Genomic DNA, 23,187 nt, shown 5'->3' with positions numbered 1-23,187 from the left:
CCGTCTGGGGACCTTGCGTCCTTATGGCATTAACATTGAATTCTCCCAATTTGGCTAGCCCTTGCTGTCTCCTCCCCTTCCTAAACCCTCTAGCTGTCTCCTCCCACCCTCCCATCCGCCCGCCCTCGGGCTCCTCCTCCTCCTCCCCTTTTCCTTCTTTCTTTCCCCCCCCCCCCCCACCCCCCATCAGTCTGAAGAAGGGTTTCGGCCCGAAACGTCGCCTATTTCCTTCGCTCCATAGATGCTGCTGCACCCGCTGAGTTTCCCCAGCAATTTTGTGTACCTTCGATATTCCAGCATCTGCAGTTCCCTTTTGAACACAATGATGGATGGCTGATTGTCAGGTTGGAGGCCGGTGACTAGCGGGTTGCCACAGGGATCTGTGTTGGGTCCACTGTTGTTTGTCATGCACATCAATGATCTGAATGATGGTGTGGTAAATTGGATTAGTAAGTATGCAGATGATAATAAGATAAGTGGTATTGTGGATAATGAAGTGGATTATCAAAGTCTACAGAGAGATTTAGGCCATTTGGAAGAGTGGGCTGAAAGATGGCAGATGGATTTTAATGCTGATAAGTGTGAGGTGCTACATCTTGGCAGGACAAATCAAAATAGGACGTACATAGTAAATGGTAGTGAGTTGAGGAATGCAGTTGAACAGAGGGATCTAGGAATAACTGTGCACAGTTCCCTGAAGGTGGAATCTCATGTAGATAGGGTGGTAAAGAAAGCTTTTGGTGTGCTGGCCTTTATAAATCAGAGCATTGAGTATAGAAGTTGGGATGTAATGTTAAAATTGTATAAGGCGTTGCTGAGGCCAATTCTGGAGTATGGTGTACAATTTTGGTCGCCTAATTATATGAGGTAATGTCAACAAAATAAAGAGAGTACAGAGGAGATTTACTAGAATGTTGCCTGGGTTTCAGCAACTAAGTTACAGAGAAAGGTTGCACAAGTTAGGTCTTTATTCTTTGGAACGCAGAAGGTTAAGGGGGGACGATAGAGCTCTTTAAAATGATGAGAGGGATAGACAGAGTTGACGTGGATAAGCTTTTCCCATTGAGAGTAGGGAAGATTCAAACAAGAGGACATGACTTAAGGGACAGAAGTTTAGGGGTAACATGAGGGGGAGCTTCTTTACTCAGAGAGTGGTAGCTGTGGAATGAGCTTCCAGTGGAAGTGGTGGAGGCAGGTTCGATTTTATCATTTACAAATAAATTGGATAGGTATATGCACGGGAAAGGAATGGAGGTTTATGGTCTGAGTGCAGGTAGATGGGACTAGGGGAGAATAAGTGTTCGGCACGTACTTGTAGGGCCGAGATGGCCTGTTTCCGTGCTGTAATTGTTATATGGTTATAATGTGTCGTCGGCATGGTGATGCAGTTGGTTGAGCTACTGCCTCACCATGCCAGGGACCGGGGTTCAATCCTGACCTTGGGTGCTGCCTGCGCTGAGTTTGCATGTTCTCCCAGTGACCGTGTAGGTTTTCTCCCACATATCAAAGACATGGTGTTTGAAGGCGAATTAGCCTCTATAAATTCCCCCAATGTGTATGTGAAAGTGGGTTAACATAGAACTAGTTTGAACGGGTGATCAATAGTCGGCGTGGGGCAGCAGCTATGTAGAGAAGGAATAAGCGACCTTTCGGGTCGAGACCCTTCTTCAGACTGATGTCGGGGGGGGAATAGGAAAATGAAAGGAAGAGGCGGAGACAGGAGGCTTTGTGGGAGAGCTGGGAAGGGGGAGGGGTAGGAGGGAGAAAGCAAGGACTACCTGAAATTAGAGGTCAATGTTCATACCGCTGGGGTATGAACTACCCAAGCGAAATATGAGGTGTTGTTCCTCCAATTTGCACTGGGCCTCACTCTGGCAATGGAGGAGGCCCAGGACAGAAAGGTCAGATTGGGAATGGGAGAGGGAGTTGAAGTGCTGCGCAACCGGGAGATCAGGTTGGTTAGTACGGACTGAGCGGAGATGTTGGGCGAAGCGGTCGCCGAGCCTACGCTTGGACTTGCCGATGTAGAGAAGGTGACACGCACGACAGTGGATGCAGTAGATGAGGTTGGAGGAGGTGCAGGTGAACCTCTGCCTCACCTGGAAAGATTGTTTGGGTCCTTGGACGGAGTCGAGGGGGGAGGTAAAGCGACAAGTGTAGCATCTCCTGCAGGGGGAAGTAACAGGGGAGGGGGTGGTCTGGGTGGGAAGGGACAAATTGACCGGAGAGTTACGGAGGGAACGGTCTCTACGGAAAGCAGAAAGGGGAGGAGATGGGAAGATGTGGCCAGTGATAGGATCTCGCTGGAGGTGGCGAAAATGTTGGAGAATTATATGTTGTATGCGCCAGCTGATGGGGTGGAAGGTGAGGACAAGGGGGACTCTGTCCTTGTTACGACTAGAGGGATGGGGGGGGGGGGGGTAATTTAGTTTGCTTCAGTTTTGAGATGCAGCCTGGAAATTGGCCCTTCAGCTCACTGAGTCCGTACCGACTCCAATCCCCGCACACTAACACTATCCTACAGACTAGACACAATTTACAATTTCACCAAAGCCACAAACTTGCACGTCTTTGGGATGTGGTAGGAAACTGGAGATCCCGGGGAAAACCCTTGTGGCCACGGAGAGAGAAGGTACAAACTCAGAACAGACAGCATCTGGAGAAATATACTGACCTTACTACGAGAGATTCCGTCTTTTCAATCTCGGTTGTAATTCTATTTCACCTTCAGAGTCTGACAAAAAAGAGCCACTAGCTACTATACTTGCTGAGCTGACGAAAATGTGTGTGGACAAGAAGCCACTGTTCCTCAACGTGATCCTTGAAATTCTTGGCCATGGTGATAGCCTTACGGTTCTTGATGAAATGGTTTGTACCAAGCGTTTTCTCTGTTCATCGCAAGGGATCGTGCCTCTGAACATGGGCAGGAATGTACTTGACTGTATGTCTTGTTGCGTACACATAGAGAAGTGAACAGAAGAACAGACCCATTGGCCCACAATATCTGTGCCGAGCATGTTGCCAAGACAAACTAATCTTATCCATATCTTTTCATTCCCTGCATATTCACGTGCATATTGAAAAGCTGCTTAAATGCCACTATCAGCTCTGCCTCCACTAAGGTTGCGAATGGTCCTGTATGAGCCAGGACATCCCGTATATTGGGCTAAATTGGTTTGTCCCATTCTGGACCGCCCTTGTCCCGTATTTGACTGCTACTACTCGTGACGAGGGGACTGTTGGGTCGGAGCGCTGCAACCGGCCCCACCTCACCCGTCCCGACGTAGTGCAGCCCATGGAGTGCAGCAGCAGCACCTCGCCCGTGGCCCCGTCGGTTGGTCGGCAGCCCGGCCATCTGTCTGACCTTCGGACCTTCGCTTACCGCCGACATCACCACCACCCCTCCTTCTCATGGCCGATCATCGGTTCATGAGTTGGATGGGGTGCTGGACCTTGCGCATGACGTCGCGCAGCACGGGCCAAAACTCCTCAGCTGGCCAGCCGGGTGGGTTTTGTGTGCAGACCAGCACCCGGGCCAACTCATCATTCTCCCAGCCACAGCCGCATCAGTCAACGAATTGCCATCGGAAATATGTCCCGAAATGTGTCCCTTATTTGGGAGTGAGAAAGTTGGCAACCCTAGTTTACAGCCCCATCCATGGCAGTGTGTTCCAGACACCCACTTACAACTATGTGTGTGCGTGTGTGATTTTTGCGTGTTTGTGTAAAATAAAATTGCTCCACACATCTCCTTTAATATTTCCCCCTCTCACCTTAAAGCCATGCCCCCTACTCTTTGACATTTACACTCTTGAAGAAAAGGATGTGACTTTCTCGCCTATTTATCCCTCTCATAATTTTATACACTTTTGTTAGGTCTCCCTTCAGCCTCCAGCGTTCCAGAGAAAGTAACCCACGTTTGACCAAATTCTCCTATTGTCCATTACCCTCTAATCAAGGCAGCATCCTGGTAAACCACTTCTGCACCCTCTCCAAAGCCACAGGTGCAGGAATGACCGGTTTGAGGCAAGAATTTGATTATGTTGACTATATTTTTGAGGCAATGTGTAGTGTAGATGGAGTCAATGCAGGGCAGTCTGATCTGTGTGTTTTATTCCACTTGCTGATATCCATGCTGTACCTGCTCAGCTGGACCAGATTTTGGATAATCTGCAGCCTGACTTCCAAGTGTTGGATCGGACGGAGGAAGATAACAGAGCATGTGTGGAGAAGATGTTGGATCTGTTGGGAATTAAGAGGGAAGTACCACCAGGAGAAACTCTCGCTCTCACCCCAGAGTCCAGAGCGATCATCCGGGCAACAAACATTCTCATCCGGTCACTCAGCGGTAAGATTTGATGTCTATTTTAATCCCGTTCAGTAACAGAGCTTGCCTGTACGGAGTTTGTACATTCTCCCCGTGACCTGCATGGGGTTTCTCTGAGATCTTCAGTTTTCTCGCACACTCCAATGACGTACAGGTTTGTAGGTTAATTGGCTCGGTGTAAAAATATAGAATTGTCGGTAGTGTGTGTCGGGTAGTGTTAATGTGTGGGGATCGCTGGTCAGTGCCGACAGCCCGACCGACCCCTCGCAGCACTCACCGGCAGGGAGATAGCCCGACTGACTGACTGACCCTAACCCTAACCCTAGCTCTACATTTTTATTTATCATTTTTATTTAACAGTTTTTATTTAACATCATAACTTTACAAAGATGAATCAATTGCAAAACATAATTATCAGCAATGGTTACATTACCTTTATTCCTTCGAAACCTTGCTATTGTTTTGATGTAATTAGTAGGCAGCCCAGATCCCAGGTGCTCGCTGTCTAGCGACCATGAAACGAAGCGCGTGATTGGTCAATTGGCGTCCGCCTCAATGTCAAACGTGTATTGATTGGACAATTACTACTCGGAAAAGTGGAGGTTTTTCTCATAATTTAAATAATATGTCCAGGTTTTGGTCTTGCCGAGTTTCAGGTATAATTTCTATCATATTTTTACACAATATGTTATAAATACAGGTAGATACGTGATTTGGGTCACAGAATGAAACGAAAAAGCACCTCGGCTCACGGTCTATTGGGAAGAAAGTGAAAACCCTTGTGCAGAAAAGACTTGATTCATCCCAAATTCAAGGAATTATTCTCCTTGAGTAGAGAGATACAGTGTCTTGCAGGACAGTGTGAATGATTCTGCTTCTTTTTCAGAGATGGATCATGAAACGTTAATCCTGTTGGCAAGCTGTGTTAAGGCGGAGATTATATCCAAACAGCTAAAGCTGGTAAGAAATATAAACAGTAAAACAGGTAAAGAAATAAAGCAAGTTTTTGTGTACAACACAGCACATTTTCCCTCTGCTAACTCTCTCCTCTGCCTGTCGGAACTTGTCCTCACCCTCAACAACTTCTCCTTTGACACCTCCAACTGGCTCCAAATCAGAGGTGTAGCCATGGGCACTTGCATGGGCTCCAGTTATGCCTGCCTTTTTGTCAGCTACGTCGGACAATCCTTGTTCCAGGTGTACACTGGATTTAGATCTGCACTGGATTGGATCCGCCCCGATAGGGTGGCACAGCGGTAGAATTGCTGCCTTACAGCGCCAGAGACCCGGGTTCAATCCTGACTACGGATGCTGTCTGTACGGAGTTTGTACGATTTCCCCGTGACCGTGTGGGTTTTCTCCAAGCACTTCGGTTTCCTCCCACACTCCAAAGACGTACAGGTTTGTAGGTTAATTGGCTTGGTAAATGTAAAATTATCCTTAGTGTGTGCAGGGTAGTGTCAGTGTGCGGGGATCGCTGGTCGTCGCGGACAAAGTGGGCTGAAGGGCATATTTCCGCGCTGTATCTCCAAACTAAACTAAACTATGGGATGGTGTTGCAGGGCCACTGGCGAAGGCTGAGGTGTTGCGACTGTCTGCATTGCTGGTGCAGAGCGTGAGCATGAGCTTGAAGCATTGCAGTGGTTACAGTGAGAAGGCAGCAGATGGGGTTAGGAAGGATAGATAGACCAACCATGATTGAATGGCGGTGTAGACTTGATGGGCTGAATGGCCTAATTCTGCTCCTATCACTCACGATCTCCCGCGCTGTTATCGTTTTATGACTGTGATTCTATATCAATTTCCAGGCGATTATAATTGATGACAAATGGTCTGATGCACCTCGATATGTTGACCTGGAGGATGAGGAAGACCCTGAGAAGTTTCTGATCACTCAGCTCACTGACGAGGAGTTTGAAATAACTCAGCATCTGCTGGAAGAGTTTGGATTTCAACTGGACAGAGAAAGTGCTTCGGTTTTACACATTATGAACCGTAAACAAGGAGACGTACTTCCTCTCTATGCTGCTCTGTATGCTCTCAATGCGTTATGTAACTGAGCTGTTGTGTTGGGCTTCACCAGTGTTTCCACTTTGAAGCAAATTACCTGAAATTTGGGAAATTCTGGTTGTCTTCGGGTAATTTTAGGGAAATTAAATAATTTCGGGAGCTTTCCTGGCCCCGGAAGCCTTCCCCCAACTACGCATGTGCGACTGCTGCCCCCAACCTCGCACGCGCGGAATCCGTAGATGGAGACGCCAAAGGGTCCAATCAGGCTCGCGGGATGATTTGCGGGGAAAAATGTTTGTCCCTGTATATTTACGACCATCTGCGCCTGCGCAGTTGGGGGAGGCTTACTGGGCCGGGAAATAGCATGTAATTTGGTATTCTATTTCAGGAATTTATTTTCTTTTTGAAGTGTGGAAGCACTGTGCTTCACTCCTACTGTTCATGGTTCTTCTCTGACATTAGTTCACAAGGCGTTGGAGCAGAATTAGGCCATTCAGCCCATTGAGTCTACTCTGCCATTCAATCATGGCTGATCTATCTTTCCCTCTCAACTCCTTTCTCCTGCCTTCTCCCCACCACCTTAGCCCTTGCTAATCAAGAATCTGTCCATCTCCGCTTTAAAAATACCCAAAGACTTGGCCTCCACAGCCATCTGTGGCAATGAATTCCATAAATTCATCACTCTTTGGCTAAAGACTTCCTCCTCATCTCCATTCTAAAGACAGGTCTCTCTCGGCCCACGGGGTGGCTGTCTGTGCACCCCCAGTCTCCCCATGTTAGAAGATGTCACATACAGGCATGTATCTGAAGAATAAATAACTACAGTACTGATACTCCATATTAAGAGCATTGATTTGCCGTTAAAATAAATTCTGTAATAACGCGTCAACGGTGGCAGTGACAATTGAACACTGTGGTTTTAATGTTTCACGTGTTCACAATTTAATTAATCCATCTTTATAGATTAAAACAAATAATAACATTGGGAATTAAAACACATTTGACAGCATTTCATTATCAAACATTGTCAATGTTCGCTCTGAAGACATTTTCAGTGTAGTGGGTGGGTGGGGGGGGGGTGAATCAGTGCGGGATGGATAGATGGGGGGGGGGGGGTTGATAAGGCAATCGGTACGGAATGGATGGATTGAGGCAGGGGATTTAGTGTGCGTTGGTTGGAGTAGGTAAAATTGTGAGGGGAGAGGGCGGGAGATGTCAGTGGGGGAATATGGGATGGGTGGGAATCAGTACAGGATGGAAGTGGGGGAATCAGTACAGGATGAATGGGGAGGAATCAGTACACGATGAATGGGGGTGGGTCAGTACAGTGTGGATCGGGGGTCTGTGTAGGATGAATGGAGGGCCGAGTGTAGGATGGATGTGCAGGTGGCAGGAGAATCAATGCGAGGTGGATAGGGAGATCAGTGCAGGTTGAATAGATGGGGGGGGGGGGGGGGTCTTGGTAAATGGGGAGGGACGCACAGGGGATGTCAGTGAGGACTGAATAGAGGGGGGAATGGGAATCAGTGTGGGGTGGAGAGGTCCCAGGATAAGGGGGATGGAGGGGGGCGTACAAGCGAGAGAGCGGGGAAGGGGCAGAGGAGGTTGTGAGGAAGGAAAGTCAACGCTCCTCGGACAACACCGGCATTATCGACCCGCAGCCTTGGCCGTCCCTGTCCACTGCCAAGTGCCGCCGCCAAAGGGGGAGGTAGTTGGGATCTCCTCGACACCGTCTCCCCTCCTCCGCCAGCCAACAGGAAGGTGCAGGGGCCGAGCGGTGCAGGTGCTTCCCCTTTCTTTCTTCGCTCCCTCCCTCCTCCCAGCCTCGGCGTGCAGGAGGGTTTGTTCCTCGTTGGCGGAGTGGCACTCAGCGGCCGCTTGACGGGCGGGCAGGGTGCAGAAGGAACCGCCGTCGCCACCTAAGATACCAGAGGCAAATATCTTTGACCAGAGGAGCCACTGCTGCTGTTTCTGCTGCTGTGCGGGGCCGTCATTTACTCCGACCCTCCGTCACCCCGCACCAAAGATACTAGTATCTTTGCCCCGCACTACAGCTGTCGCCGCCGCCGACTAGAAACGATATGGGGGTGGGTGGGTGCGAGGGCCCGGCGGGGGGCGAGAAAGGCGAGGGTAGGGGGCGAGGCTTCGCTATAAGATCTTTGGCCAGGACTGGGTTGAGAGTCAGTCGTTCCTGCTTCCTCTACGGTGATTTCACGAAAATCTCGGTGGGCGGCGCGACTATCGTCAGCAGCGGCCTCTGCAGTCCGTCTGTGTTTTTATTTTTTTTTGTCTCGTTTTTTGTAGTTTTTGTTCTTTTTTTTGTTGGGGTATGTGGGGGTGGGGGTGGGGTGAGGAGGGGGTAACTTTAAAATCTTTCCCCTGCACGGGAGACCCGACCTTTTCTTTGTCGGGTCTCCGTTGTCGTTGGGGCTGCAGCGTGGAGCGGCCTCCAACAGGAACGACCTGGGGTTCCAGCTGCGGAGCTGCCGACTACTCACCGTCACGGGGCTGGCCGAGTCCGGAGCGGGTGGAGCTGTGGTGGAGCGCGGCTGCGGCCCGACCCCCGGAGCTTCGGAGGCTGCAACTGCGGGTTTGGCGGACGGCGGCACCGGGAGCCCGCGGGTCCCTGCTGGGAGACCGCTTTTCGGGGCTTCCAGCAACGGCGACTTCTCCCGCCCGAGTTGCGGGGTTGAAGAGCACCTGGAGCGGGGCCTTGGAATGGCCGCGGGACTCTGCGAGCGCACGCCGGGGGCTCTAACACCAAGACCCGGTGCGCGACCTTGCGGGGCTAAGGAATGGGATAATAATAATAAAATGTCCTGATTTTGTCCAATGAACGGCTGACAATTATCCCATTCCTTAGCTTGCATCTGAGTAAAATTCATTTCAAAACGCATTTATGGTTTACGATTATTTAAATGGTAAATGTAGCTTCAGAAGCATTTTCATTTTGCATGTTAAAACCCACCTGAGAACCATGGAAGATTTTGCAATTTTAATGATGGATTTTTCACTTTTAAAACTTTTTATATAACAAATGAATAAAGATAAAACATAATGCCTTACTTTTGATGAAATGCAGTGAGCAAACGCGATAATTCCCGATATTTTCTATCTTTATATCTTCACGTCCAATGTCCGCTAAACACTTCCGCTGTTGTTGTCCCTTCAGCTCCCTCTTGTCTTTACCTTCGTTTTTCTTTATCTTCTGGACTGTAAAGTAAGATAACTGTGCCTCGCGGTCACCCCGACTGGCACAGTTATTTACAGCTCAAAAACGGGCCGTTTTCGCGGTTTTTAACGGGTGTGAAAGTTCGCGTTTCCAGCATCAATAACATGTATTGGAAGTGACGTTTGTACCCAAGTTAAATGTTGCGTCCACGTGGGTAAGGATCTATAATCCAGTGACCTTTCGTGGATGGGAGAACGGGCTCCCCGGACCGACCGCCGGCAACGGACGGAACCCACTGGCGAGGCTCCGACGCCGCGGATGGAGCCGATGGACCGGGCGGGCAAACACCGCACAAAAGGAGGGTGCGATCGCACCCAACGCACCCCCCTTCGGACGTCCATGGCCTGGGGAGGGAATGAACAAGGGACATTTCGGCTCGGAACCCTTCTTCAGTAAGGGAGTGTTGCGTTCATATAAAAACTTTCAGAACCCTCGGGACATCCCAGAAGTATTTCACACTTCACTGTTAACTTCACCGCCACCATCAGGGTAGATAATGAATGTGGATCAAATGTCGTGTTAATCAGCGCGGTGTAGCAAGGGACTGCAGATGCTGGTTTACACCGAAGATAGACACAAAATGCTGGATTGACTCAGCGGGACAGGCAGCATCTCTGGAGAGAAGGAATAGGTGAGTGGGGGGATTGAGGGAGAGGAGGGGGTAGGGAGGGAGAGGGGGGAATGTGGGGGAGGGAGAGTGGGAATAGAGGGAGAGGAGGGTGGCATAGGGAGTGAGGTATAGAGGGAGGGGACGGTAGTGGGGGAGGTGAGGAGGGATAGTGAGGGTATAGGGGAAGTGAGGAGTGGGGATAGGGGGGTAGTGATGGGTGAGGAGTTATGGAGGGAGAGAGTGACTGGGGAAGGGGGAGAGGGAGGGATTGGAGAAGCAGAGGGGAAAGAAGAGGGAATGCTGGGGGATGAGGGGAAATGAAAGTGAATTAGGTGTCAAATTAAACGTTTGATGCTTTATCTGATGGGATAAATTGCAGACTTGATTTTTTAAATCTCAATTTTCTTTAACAGTGCTATATCAACCAAAGATACTAGAGGAGCAAGATAGACCACAACATCTGTTATCCGCACATGGGAACAGGAAGTTGATGTTGGTGATACTGGTCTCTCCTTAAGGAGCATTATTGCAAACGTCTCAGATAACAGAGAACGCCTCTATGGCCCTGAAAACTGGGCAGGATAATATACAAAATCTATCTGGAGTCACATTTCCTCATCATGTTGAAGTCTCTCTGGATGGCGTAACCGGGAGGGAGCTGGAGATGTCGGACGTGAGGAGCAAGGGCCGGTGGGAGGGTGAACCGGGACAATGCCTCCAGAACCTTCAAGGTCGCCTGCAGGAGGCGCCACTGCGACACAAAGATGGTGGCGCGAGGAGAGGGACGTGGGTTGGCGGGAACTGCTCCAGTACATCGAGCACGCGGGACGACCGGACTTTGAATAATGGCGCCAAACATGGTGACGCCCGCATGTGTAGTAAATGCAAACAGAATTTCACTGGGCAGTTGCACATGTGACAAATCATGTACTGTTGAACCATTGATCTAATAAAATATTCACAATCTGGTAAATAATAAGACTATTCAACTTCAACATGTATGTCTTTGCTTTCTGTGAAAAGTAATTGGAAAATATTCATTTTTATTTCCTGGTTGGCTGACTTGATGTCTGCACAACGCACGATACTCAGGTTCCTTACAGATGGTGTACACCGTGAATGGTCTCTGAAATCCCAAGTCTGAATCAACGTTGTGTTTGCACCCATCGTGGGAGTGAGAACAACAGAAAACATAGAAAACAGGTGCAGGGGTAAGCCGTTGGCCCATCATGACAGCAAATATGATGATGGCTGATCACCCAAAATCAGTACCTCTTTCCTGCTTTTTCCCCATACCCATTGATTCCTGTAGCCATAAGAGCTAAATATAACTCTCTGTTGAAAACATCCAGTGAATTGGCCTCCACTGCCTTCTGTGGCAGAGAATTCTCTGGATGAAAACGGTTTTCCTCATCTCAGTCCTAAATGCCCTATCCCTTATTCTTAAACCGTGACATCTGGTTCTGACTCCTCCAAAATCGGAAACATTTTTCCTGCGTCCTCCTTTAAGAATTTTAGATGTTTCTACAATACAGTTTCAACAAAGGGCGACGGTATTGTAGTTTTAGACCGGTGGATCTACTGGACTCTTTGCAAGAAAGAATGCGTTTGCACTTCGCACTGTGACAATATAATGACCATTGAACCATTGAAATTTGTACCAATGGCGGCTTTTCATTGTGACTTCATTGAATTATTTCATTTTTAATTTTCCAGTTGTCACAGCGTGACTTTGGAAAGTGGATATTGTTCTGGGGACCAGAGTTAGCCTGAAAGGAGTATCCCGACCCGAATTGTCACTTGTTTATCCTTGAGCAAAACACAAAGTCCTGGAAGAACTTAACGGGTCAGGCAGCATCTGTGCAGGGATTGGATGGGCAACATTTTGGGTTAGGACCTTTCTTCACTCAGAAACATTGTGACCATTTTCCTCAATAAATGCTGCCTGACCTGCTGAGTTACTCCAGCACTTTGTGTTTTATAAAAGATTCCAGCATCTGCAGTTCCTCATGTCTACATTATTCTGGGTATCTTAATCTAAACAATCATCTCCTTTTTACAACATTGCTTCTACATTTGTCATCAACTTAACTTGTAAGCTAGACTGCAGTGTGCAGGAAAATGTTAGAAATGCCATATCTTACCAAAATCTAAACCTTCGCCATCAACCAATATATCAGTCAGTGTGAAGGAAGTGGGAGCATAATTTTCTCTGCTGGAAAATATATTTTTCTTCTTTTCAATGGCTAGGTGAAGTGGTTTGCAGTTTTGAGAATCATTCGGGCTTTTCACAGGATACACTGTGCTGCTGTCAGGATCAAGCTCGCTCACAATTTTCTTGGTAGTGCTATAAAACATGGCTCTAAAAACGAACAAACATTAAGCATAACATTAACAATGGAAGTACGCGGCATGTTAGGCAGCATCTCTCTGACGACAGAAACAGAGCCAATGGTAAGGTCAACTACCCTTCACCAAACATTGATTATGATGAAGGCACAAGGAGCTTGAGGTGATGGAACAGAAGGTGATGGAGGAACTCAGTGGGTCATGCAGCATCTGTGGAGTGAAATACAGATGGAGGAACTCTAGGTCATGCAGCATCTGTGGAGGGAAATAGACAGTTGACGTTCCAGGTCTAGTCTAGGTGAGCTTATTGTCAAATGCACAAGTACAATGAAGTACATACAGGTACATCACAGGTGCAGCAGCACCACAAGCACATAGACTCAAACATTGGCCTTCATCAGTCAGTATTGAGTTTAAAAGTTGGGAGGTAATGTTGCAGTTGTATAAGACATTGGTGATGCCGCATTTAGAGTATTGTGTTCAGTTCTGGGCACCAGAAATGCTGGAGTAACTCAGTGGGACAGCCAGCATCCCTGGAGAGAAGGAATGGGTGACGATTCGGGTCGAGACCCTTCTCGACTAGGGTGATGGGAGATATTGGGGAAATGGGAGCGCATCGGATTTGGGGAGGAAGGAGGGAGCGGGGAGAAAGAGGAGTTGGGGAAGTTGGAGAATTTAATGTTCAAACAGATTCGATTCCCGCACCCCCATCAATCTGAAGCAGGGTCTCGACCCGAAACGTCACCCAATCCTCTTTCCAGAGATGCTGCCTGTCCCGCTGAGTTACTCCAGCATTTTGTGTCTATCTTTGCTTAAAAAATTGCAAAATTGTCCCGAGTGTGTAGGACAGTGCTAGTTGGCAGTTTGCACGCTGTACCTCGAAAGTAAAGTCCAAAGTCTGATTTGTATGGCCCATTATAGTTTTAATTAAAACTAGATTAAGTGGGACCTGTTGGGTCCCTGTCACACGGGAGGTCTGGTCCCCCAACGCAACCCGTTCCCCAACGCAATATTCCACCACTCACCCATAGCCCCCAACTTTCGACACTGGCTGAGGTATTGCTCCTGTTTTTAGTGCTTTTAATGTCTTTTAATTTTTAGTGTGTTTTTTATAGTCCTTCGTTTTACGGTTTTTAATGGTTTTTAATTGTTTGTAATAGCTTTTTGTTCATGAGTTCTCATGTACAGCACTTTGTGGCAACTGTAGTTGTTTAAAGTGCTTTATAAATAAAGTTATTATTATTATTATTATTAACTGTGCAGGCGTGGCTCATTTCCCCTCATCCCACAGCACTTCCTCCCCCTTCTTTCCCCTCTGCTTCTCCCCTCCCCCAAAGCTTCCCTCTCTTTTCCTCTACCCTCCATCACTCCTCAGCCCTCTCAACCCCCCTCCTATCCCCCACCTCACCTCCCCTATCCCCTCACTCTCCCTCCTCACCTCCCCCCTCCTTCCCTCCCCGCCACTGTACCTCCACCCCACCACCTCATCTCCTCTCCCCTCCTTACCCTCCTTACCAAATTTCCTCCCCACCACTGCTGCTCACCCCCTCCCCTCTCCTTCCCTCCCCCCTCCTCTCCCCACCCTCCACCCCTCGCCATCCACCCTGAAACCACTCGCCGACTCCGCAGTGACCAGAGCTGCCCCTCGCTGCTTGCACCCACCTGTTGTCGGAGTTCCCTGCTGTCTGAGAGCTGCCTGGCCCCGCTGCCTCTCTCCACCCTCCAGTTTCAGCACGTCCCTTCCATTCACTGGGACCCTGATACCAACACTCTCCCTCCACTCACTGAGACCTCAGGACCAACACTGCCTTGTCTCACTAGGAACCTCTGTTCCAGCACTCCCCTCCACCCCCTGGGTCCCCAATTCCAACCCCCCCCCCCTCCATTCACTGTGGTCCAAGTTCCATCACTCCCCTCCATTGACCGTGACCCCAGTTTCAACACCTTCAGTCCACTCACTGGGGTCCAGGTTATAATATTCCCCTCTACACCCTGGGACCCCCATTCCAACACCCCCCCCCCCCCCTCCATTCACTGGGACTCCATCCAACACTCCCCTCCACTCATCACGTCCCTAGTTCTTCCATTCCTTTCTCTCGTTCTGTTACTTGCACTTATCTGAAACCTAACGAGAAATGAGAATGCACAACATTTTTTTTAATTAATTGAATGTGTATTGGAATAAATCTGAAAAACCACCAAATTCCCGAGTGTGCCAGTCATGGAGTTTTACTGAGCAACAAACAGCCAAAGAGAGACCAAGGGAGAATGTTCCCATCAAGGTCACAGAAAACTGAAAGGAAAGCCGTGCTGGACACAGTGGATGTGGAGAGTCTTGGATCAGAGGGGCAGCTTCAAAATAAAAGGACATACCTTTAGAAAGGAGATAAGGAGGAATTTTTTTATTCAGATGGTGGTGAATCTGTGGAATGCATGGCCACGGATGGTGGTGGAGACCAAGTTTAGTATTTTTAGTTTAGAGATACAGCACAGAAACAGGCCCTTCGGCCCACCGACTCTGCACCAACCAGCGACCCCCACACATTAACACTATCCTATACACACTTGGGACAAGTTACATTTATACAAAGCCAATTAACCTACAAACCTGTACGTATTTGGGTGTGTGCTGCCAAGTCTGGGTATTTTTAAAGCAGACATTGCCAGGTTCTTGATTAGTAAGGGTAGTGTATTTCTTCAGATACATGCCTGTATGTGACATCTTTTAACATGGGGAGACTGGGGGTGCACAGACAGCCACCCCGTGGGCCTTGAGAGAGACCTGTCTTTAGAATGGAAATGAGGAGGAACGTCTTTAGCCAAAGAGTGATGAATTTATGGAATTCATTGCCACAGACGGCTGTGGAGGCCAAGTCTTTGGGTATTTTTAAAGTGGGGATTGACAGATTCTTGATTAGTAAGGGCTAAGGTTGTGTGGAGATGGCAGGAGAAAGGAGTTGAAAGGGAAAGATAAATCAGCCATGATTGAATGGCAGAGTAGACTCAATGGGCAGAATGGCCTAATTCTGCTCCAACACCTTGTGAACTAATGTCAGAGAACCATGAACAGTAGGAGTGAAGCACAACACAACAGCTCAGTCACATAACGCATTGAGAGCATACAGAGCAGCATAGAGAGCAAGTACGTCTCCTTGTTTTCGGTTCATAATGCGCAAAACCGAAGCACTTTCTCTGTCCAGTTGAAATCCAAACTCTTCCAGCAGATGCTGAGTTATTTCAAACTCCTCGTCCGTGAACTGAGTGATCAGAACCTTCTCAAGGTCTTCCTTAACCTCCAGGGGGTCACATTGATATTGAGGAGTCCCCGACCATCTGTCATCAATTATTGTCACCTGGAAATTGAATTAGAATCACAGTCATAAAACAATAATAGTGTAGGAGATCATAAGAGATGAGAGCAGAATGAGGCCATTTGGCCCATCAAGTCTACTCCGCCATTCAATCATGAATGATCTATCTATCCATCCCTCCTAACCCCATCTGCTGCCTTCTCTCTGTAACCACTGCAATGCATCAAGCTCATGCTCACGCTCTGCACCAGCAATGCAGACAGTCACAACACCTCAGCCTTCGCCAGTGGCCTTGCAACACCATCCCATAGTTTAGTTTAGTTTGGAGATACAGCGCGGAAATATGCCCTTCAGCCCACTTTGTCCACAACGACCAGCGATCCCCGCACATTGACACTACCCTGCACACACTAAGGATAATTTTACATTTACCAAGTCAAATAACCTATAAACCTGGACTTCTTTGGAGTGTGGGAGGAAACCGAAGTGCTCGGAGAAAACCCACGCAGTCACGGGGAGATCGTACAAACTCCGTACAGACAGCACCCGTAGTCAGGATTGAACCCGGGTCTCTGGCGCTGTAAGGGTGCAACTCTACCGCTGCGCCACTGTGCCGCCCTGTCAGGGAGGATCCAATCCAGTGCAGATCCAATTCCAGTGTACACCTGGAACAAGGATTGTTCGACGTAGCTGACAAAAAGGCAGGCATAACTGGAGCCCATGCAAGTGCCCATGGCTACACCTCTGATTTGGAGCCAGTTGGAGGTGTCAAAGGAGAAGTTGTTGAGGGTGAGGACAAGTTCCGACAGGCAGAGGAGAGAGTTAGCAGAGGGAAAATGTGCTGTGTTGTACACAAAAACTTGCTTTATTTCTTTACCTGTTTTACTGTTTATATTTCTTACCAGCTTTAGCTGTTTGGATATAATCTCTGCCTTAACACTGCTTGCCAACAGGATTAAAGTTTTAGGATCCATCTCTGAAAAAGAAACAGAATCATTCACACTGTCCTGCAAGAACTGTACCTCTACTCAATGAGAATAATTCCTTGAATTTGGGATGAATCAAGTCTTTTCTGCACAAGGGTTTTCACTTTCTTCCCAATAGACCGTGAGCCGAGGTGCTTTTTCGTTTCATTCTGTGACCCGAATCACGTATCTACCTGTATTTATAACATATTGTGTAAAAATATTATAGAAATTATACCTGAAACTCGGCAAGACCAAAACCTGGACATATTTTTTAATTATGAGACGAACCTCCAATTTTCCAAGTAGTAAATGTCCAATCAATGCACATTTGACAATGAGGCAGACGCCAACTGAATAATCCCGCCTTTTGTTAAAAAAGACTTCGAATCTTACCGCTGAGTGACTGGATGAGAGTGTTTATCGCCCGGATGATCCCTTCGGACTCTGGGGTGAGAGCGAGGGTTTCTCCTGGTGCATCTTCCTTCTTAATTCCCAGAAGATCCAACATCTTCTCCACGCACGCTCTGTTATCTTCCTCCGCCTGATCCAGCACTTGGAAGTCAGGCTGCAGATCATCCATAATCGGGTCCAGCTGAGAACGTAATAATAATAATAATGATAATAATTTATTTTGTTTATCGGCGCCTTTCAGAACACTCAAGGGCCTTACAGTTAAAAGAAGCAAATTAGAAATATATAAATAAAATGAAACAAAAACAACTTATCCATGAATTTGATAGAAAGTGGAGTTAAGTGGGATAGGCCAGTCTGAATGGGTGAGTTTTGAGGGAGGTTTTAAAGGTGGGGAGAGACTCTTTGGTGCGGGTGGATAGTGGGAGAGAGTTCCAGAGGCGAGGGGCAGAATGGCTGAAGGCTCTGAACCCCATCGTGGACAGGCCAGCAGATGGAGTGGCGAGCAGGGAGGAAGAAGAGAATCGGAGAGTTCGGGATGGAGTGTCAAGCCCCTGTCCCACTTAGGAAACCTGAACGGAAACCTCTGGAGACTTTAATAATAATAATGGATGGGATTTATATAGCGCCTTTCTAATACTCAAGGCGCTTTACATCGCATTATTCATTCACTCTTCAGTCACACTCGGTGGTGGTAAGCTACTTCTGTAGCCACAGCTGCCCTGGGGCAGACTGAGGGAAGCGTGGCTGCCATTCTGCGGCCCCTCCGACCACCACCAATCACTCACACACATTCACACACAGGCAAAGGTGGGTGAAGTGTCTTGCCCAAGGACACAACGACAGTATGCACTCCAAGCGGGATTCGAACGGGCCACCTTCCGGTCAACAGCCGAACAGTTAGCCCATTGCGCCATTTGCGCCCCACCCAAGGTTTCCGTGCGGTTCCCGGAGGTTTTTGTCAGTCTCCCTACCGGCTTCCACTACCTGCAACCTCCAGCAACCACCTGCAACCTCCGGGAACCGCACGGAAACCTTGGGTGGGGTGCAAAGTCTCCAGAGGTTTCCATTCAGGTTTCCTAAGTAGGACAGGGGCATTAGGCTGGAGGAGTTCAGAGAGGTATGGAGGAGCGAGATTGTGGAGGGTTTTGACAGTGAGGTGGGGAATCTTAAAATCAATGTGGTATTGGGCAGGGAGCCAGAGGAGTTGTTTGAGGATGGAAGTGATGTGTTCAGTGGACGGGGTTCTGGTGATATTGCGGGCAGCTGAGTTGTGGACCAATTGGAGTTTATGGATGGACTTGTGGGGTAAAACAGAGAGGAGAATATTACAATAATCAAAATGGGAGGTGACGAGGGCGTGGATGAGAGTAGCAGTGACATTAGGTGTTAGTGATGGATGAAGACGGTGGATAGTGCGTACGTGGAAGTAAACAGACAGAGTGAGATTATTGATGTGTTTTACAGAAGAAAGTGTGCTGTCAAGGATGGATATCAGCAAGTGGAATAAAACACACAGATCAGACTGCCCTGCACTGACTCCATCTACACTTCACGTTGCCTCAAAAATATAGTCAACATAATCAAATTCTTGCCTCAAACCGGTCATTCCTGCACCGGTTTGAAGGTACAGGAGCTTGGAAGTGCACGTCACCAGACTCAGGAACAGCTTTTTCCCATCTGTAAGCTAGGGTACTGTCTGATTCACCTCTACCCCATCGTGGACCTTAGACAGTGTCTCTGGAACTGGTGCCTTACAATGCTGAGAACTATACTGTGTGTAGGAAGGAACTGCAGGTGCAGGCTTAAACCAAAGATAGACACAAAATGCTGGAGTAACTCAGCGGCACAGGCAGCGTCTCTGGAGAGAAGGAATGGGTGGCGTTTCAGGTCGAGAAGCGTCACTGCCTGAAGAAGGCTCTCAACCCGAAATATTTTGTGCCACCTTCTGCACTCTGTATCTTCCCCTTTGCTCGACCTATTGTTTGGCGTGACTAAATGTATGTATAGTATATCTGATCTATTTGGATATCATGCAAAAGAAAGCTTTTCACTGTACCTCGCTACATGTGTCATTAATAAACCAACACCTAAACCCCATTTTAAACATTGATCAACTTCTCTATTCTGTACATCAGGGACCCTTGTGCCAAGCAATGAAACATTTTCCTTTTTCAGATGATTAGTGCAGGAATCTAACATTCACAGAAACATAGAAATTAGGTTCAGGAGTTGGCCATTCGGCCCTTCGAGCCAGCACCACCATTCAATATGATCATGATTGATCATTCAAAATCAGTACCCCGTTCTTGCTTTTTCCCCATAACTCTTGATTCCTTCAGCCGTAAGAGCTAAATCTAACTCTCTCTTGTAAACATTTCTAAAGCCGAATGCAGAATTAAATTTCTGCCCCAGAGAGGTGCTCCAGTCTCACCGTGGCTTTGGAGAGGGTGCAGAAGTGGTTTACCAGGATGCTGCCTTGAGTAGAGGGTAATGGACAATAGGAGAAGTTGGTCAAACGTGGGTTACTTTCTCTGGAACGCTGGAGGCTGAAGGGAGACCTAACAAAAGTGTATTTTGTTTAAAAGTGAAAGTTTAAAGGAGATATGTGGTGCATATTTGTTTCACACACACACACACACACACACACACACACACACTAGTGAGTGCCTGGAACACGCTGCGGGGTGTGATGGTGGAGAAGGCCGACATTATAGTGGCATTTAAGCGACTTTTCAATATGCACGTGAATATGCAGGGAATGGTTGGATATGGATCACGTGCAGGCAGATAAGATTAGTTTATCTTGGCAACATGCTCGGCACAGATATTGTGGGCCGAAGGGCCTGTTCCTCTGTTCACGTCTATATGTGAATGCAACAGTGCAAGACAAACAGTCAAGTATGAGCACCACACTTTGTGTCGAATATTGTATTCCTGTCCATGCTCAGAGCCACGATCCCATTGCGATGAAGAGGGAAAACACTTGGTACAAACCATTTCATCAAGAACTGCAAGTCTATCACTGTGCCCAAGAATTTCAAGGATCACGTTGAGGAACAGTGGCTTCTTGTCCACACACATTTTCGTCAGCTCAGCAAGTGAAGCAGCAAGTGGGGGGTTCTGGTCACATCCTGAAAATGATGGAGAAGATGAATGAGATTGAAAAGATGGAATCTCTCGTAAAATTGAAAAACAACTCGATTTTGACCTTGACAATTAAAGCCAATATCTGAACAACGCAATTGGAAAATCATGGGACTGAGAACATGCAAACTCAGCGCAGGCAGCACCCAAAGTCATGATTGAACTCCGGTCTCTGGCGCTGTGAGGAAGTAGCTCTTCCAGCTGCGTTACCGTGCCGACAACACATTATGTACCTACATCATCCACCATTTGTGTTATTATAAACATTTTGAGAAAACATAAAAAGTAAAAAAGCTGTAAGTTAGAGAATCAGTAGATAGTACACAAACTCCCACAACAGTCCTCCTCATCTCCTTGGGGGTCACACAAAATCTGTGTGTTTGGATTTGTGGCAGTTCCATAGTATAATAGATACAGAATATATATATGTGAAACAGTAAATATGAGGCAACGTACTTGACATGTCTTGACCCTGGAAGCACATATCCCAATTTAATTCTAAAGAAACAGAAAAATAGGATCTGGTATTAGCATTGTTATTTGCTCTGTGCCCCAAATGGTCAAAGAAGGATAACCAATTTATTAATCAATCTGACATTCAAAAAGTTTTTTTGTGTGTGTATTATTATACTTTTACATACCCAGAGTATCACTTGGATTAATCATCAGTTGAGAGACCTTGTACGCAATAGATGTTCCTGCTGGAAAAGTTAACTTCCTTTCTCTACTCATCTTGAGATCAACTTCAGTCTAAGGCAACAAAGAAAACTACAATATTTAACTGTGAAAGTTAATCCTATGAAAACTGATTCTAGGAAAGTCAATACTCTTGGAGAGAGTGTGAAGATGCCCCAACTATAACGTAAGTGAAAGAATTGCAATTATGTAGAGAGAATTGACATCTATAGAATTCTATAGAATTCAAAGACCCATCTTGATCGCTTCTTGTTTGTGCTGCTGCTTGATTTTGAGAAAAACGCTACCATATATGGTTGTGATTTTTTGGCCATCTTACGCAGATTCCTCCTCCGATGATCAGGCACCGAGGATTTTTCGCATCGATGAAAAATAAAAGAGTTAGTCGAGTCTAATAAATCTTGAGATTCTCTCTCCTGTCAATCACCGTGATGGAGTCCACACCCCTTCCGGGGGTGGGGACTATAAAACCCGGAAGTATGGACTTGGCTTAGTCGCTGCAAGGTGGCGAGGGAGAGACCACCATTCTCAGTCTGAGCTAGGAATCTACGCAACACTGAGTGTCTACTGAACTGTGCATGCCCTTCATGTGGTTTTATATGGTTTTATGTGGTTTAGAAACCAGTCCCTTCGGCCCACAACACCCATACTAGCACTCCAGAAAGCCCTCCCTCCCCCCGCCACTGGCCAGCAATATTGGAATTGGTGGAGAGGTGGAATATTGCGTTGGAGGACCAGCCCTCCCGTGTGAAGCTGGGACCCAACAGGTCCTACAGTCTAGTTTCAATTAAAACTATAATGGGCCATACAAATCAGACTTTGGACTTTACTTTCGAGATACAGCGTGGAAACAAGCCCTTCAGTCCACAGAGTTTGCGCAGACCAGCGATCACCCTGTACATTTGCACTATCCTGCACACTTGGGACAATTTTGCAATTTTTTAACCAAAGCTAACTAACCTACAAACCCAAGATAGACACATAATGCTGGAGTAACTCAGCATCTCTGGATATAAGGACTAGGTGATGTTTCAGGTCGAGATGTCACCCATTCCTTTTCTCCAGAGATGCTGGCTGTTCTGCTGAGTTACTCCAGCATTCAATGTCGATCTTCGGTGTAAACCAGCAGCTGCAGTTCCTTCTTACACATGGACTGGCGATGTTTTAGGTCAGGAGCCTTTTTCAATATAGGCTTGAAATTCCCCTGTGACAAAGAGCAATGATCCTTCCAACACATAAACTACAAGCCTGTGGGTCTTTGGAGTGTGGGAGGAAACAGGTTTTAGTTTTAGAAATACAGCATGGAAACAGGCCCTTCGGCCCACTGAGTCCACACCGACCATCGATCACCCGTTCATGCTAGTTCTATGTTATCCCACGTTCTACACACTATTTTTACTGCAGCCTATTCACCTACAAACCCGCATGTGATGTGGGAGGAAACAGGATGACCAGGTGGTCACAGGGAGAATGTGAACAGGGATGGTCCACAGGAGGTTTACGAGAATGATCCCAGGAACGATTGGTTTAATGCATGGTGAGCATTTGACGTCACTGGGCCTGTAGTCGATGGAGTTGGGAAGGATGAGGATGGACCTCATTGAAACTTACCGAATGGTAAAAGGCCTGGACATAGTGGCTGTGGAGAGGATGTTTCCACTAGTGGGAGAGTCTAGGACCACAGGTCATAGCCTTAGAATAAAAGGATGAGAAAGATGAGAAGGAATTTCTTTAGTCAGAGGGTGGTGCATATGTGGAAGTCATTGCCACAGATGATGTGGAGGCCAAGTCAATGGATATGTTGAAGGTGGATATTGATAGAACCTCGATTAGTACGGGTGTCAGGGGTCATGGGGAAAAGGCAGGAGAATGCGGTGAAGAGGGGATGTTAGCTCAGCCATTATTGAATGGCATGGTAGACGTGATGGGCCGAATGGCCTAATCCTGCAATGTATGAACATATGAACACCACACAGACAACACCCGAGGATGGGATCGAAGTGGGGTCACTGGCTCTGTGAGGCAGCAACTCTACCAGCTGCTCTACCAATGTCACTTGAAGTCAAGTAAAAAAAGTTATACTCCCCTTCAGAAGCTTACTCAACAGCCATTTAATTCCTATTTCA

At 47.4% G+C, this 23,187-nt stretch overlaps 2 protein-coding genes across 2 annotated transcripts in view; one reads left to right on the top strand and one right to left on the bottom strand.

Moving 5' to 3' along the window:
• The window catches only part of LOC116981723, an 83,621-nt gene that overhangs the window by 9,996 nt on the left and 50,438 nt on the right, over nt 1-23,187 (top strand). Inside the window, exons 6-7 of the mRNA XM_033034777.1 lie at nt 2,734-2,868; nt 4,150-4,348. Of these exons, the coding sequence (XP_032890668.1) occupies nt 2,734-2,868; nt 4,150-4,348 (334 nt within the window). The remainder of the gene's footprint in view (nt 1-2,733; nt 2,869-4,149; nt 4,349-23,187) is intronic.
• LOC116981861 lies at nt 15,441-21,899 on the bottom strand. The gene is made up of 5 exons (XM_033035005.1): nt 21,887-21,899; nt 20,216-20,352; nt 17,201-17,399; nt 16,742-16,815; nt 15,441-15,881 (listed from the first exon to the last, which is right to left on the bottom strand). The coding sequence occupies exons 2-5, from the start codon at nt 20,300-20,302 to the stop codon at nt 15,624-15,626; spliced, it is 618 nt and encodes a 205-aa protein (XP_032890896.1). The 5' UTR covers nt 20,303-20,352; nt 21,887-21,899; the 3' UTR covers nt 15,441-15,623.

Source organism: Amblyraja radiata, chromosome 16 (assembly GCF_010909765.2).
Source record: "Amblyraja radiata isolate CabotCenter1 chromosome 16, sAmbRad1.1.pri, whole genome shotgun sequence".
NCBI lineage: Eukaryota > Metazoa > Chordata > Chondrichthyes > Rajiformes > Rajidae > Amblyraja > Amblyraja radiata.
The sequence above is the reverse complement of the archived record's forward strand: the minus strand, read 5'-3'. Positions and strand labels throughout refer to the sequence as shown.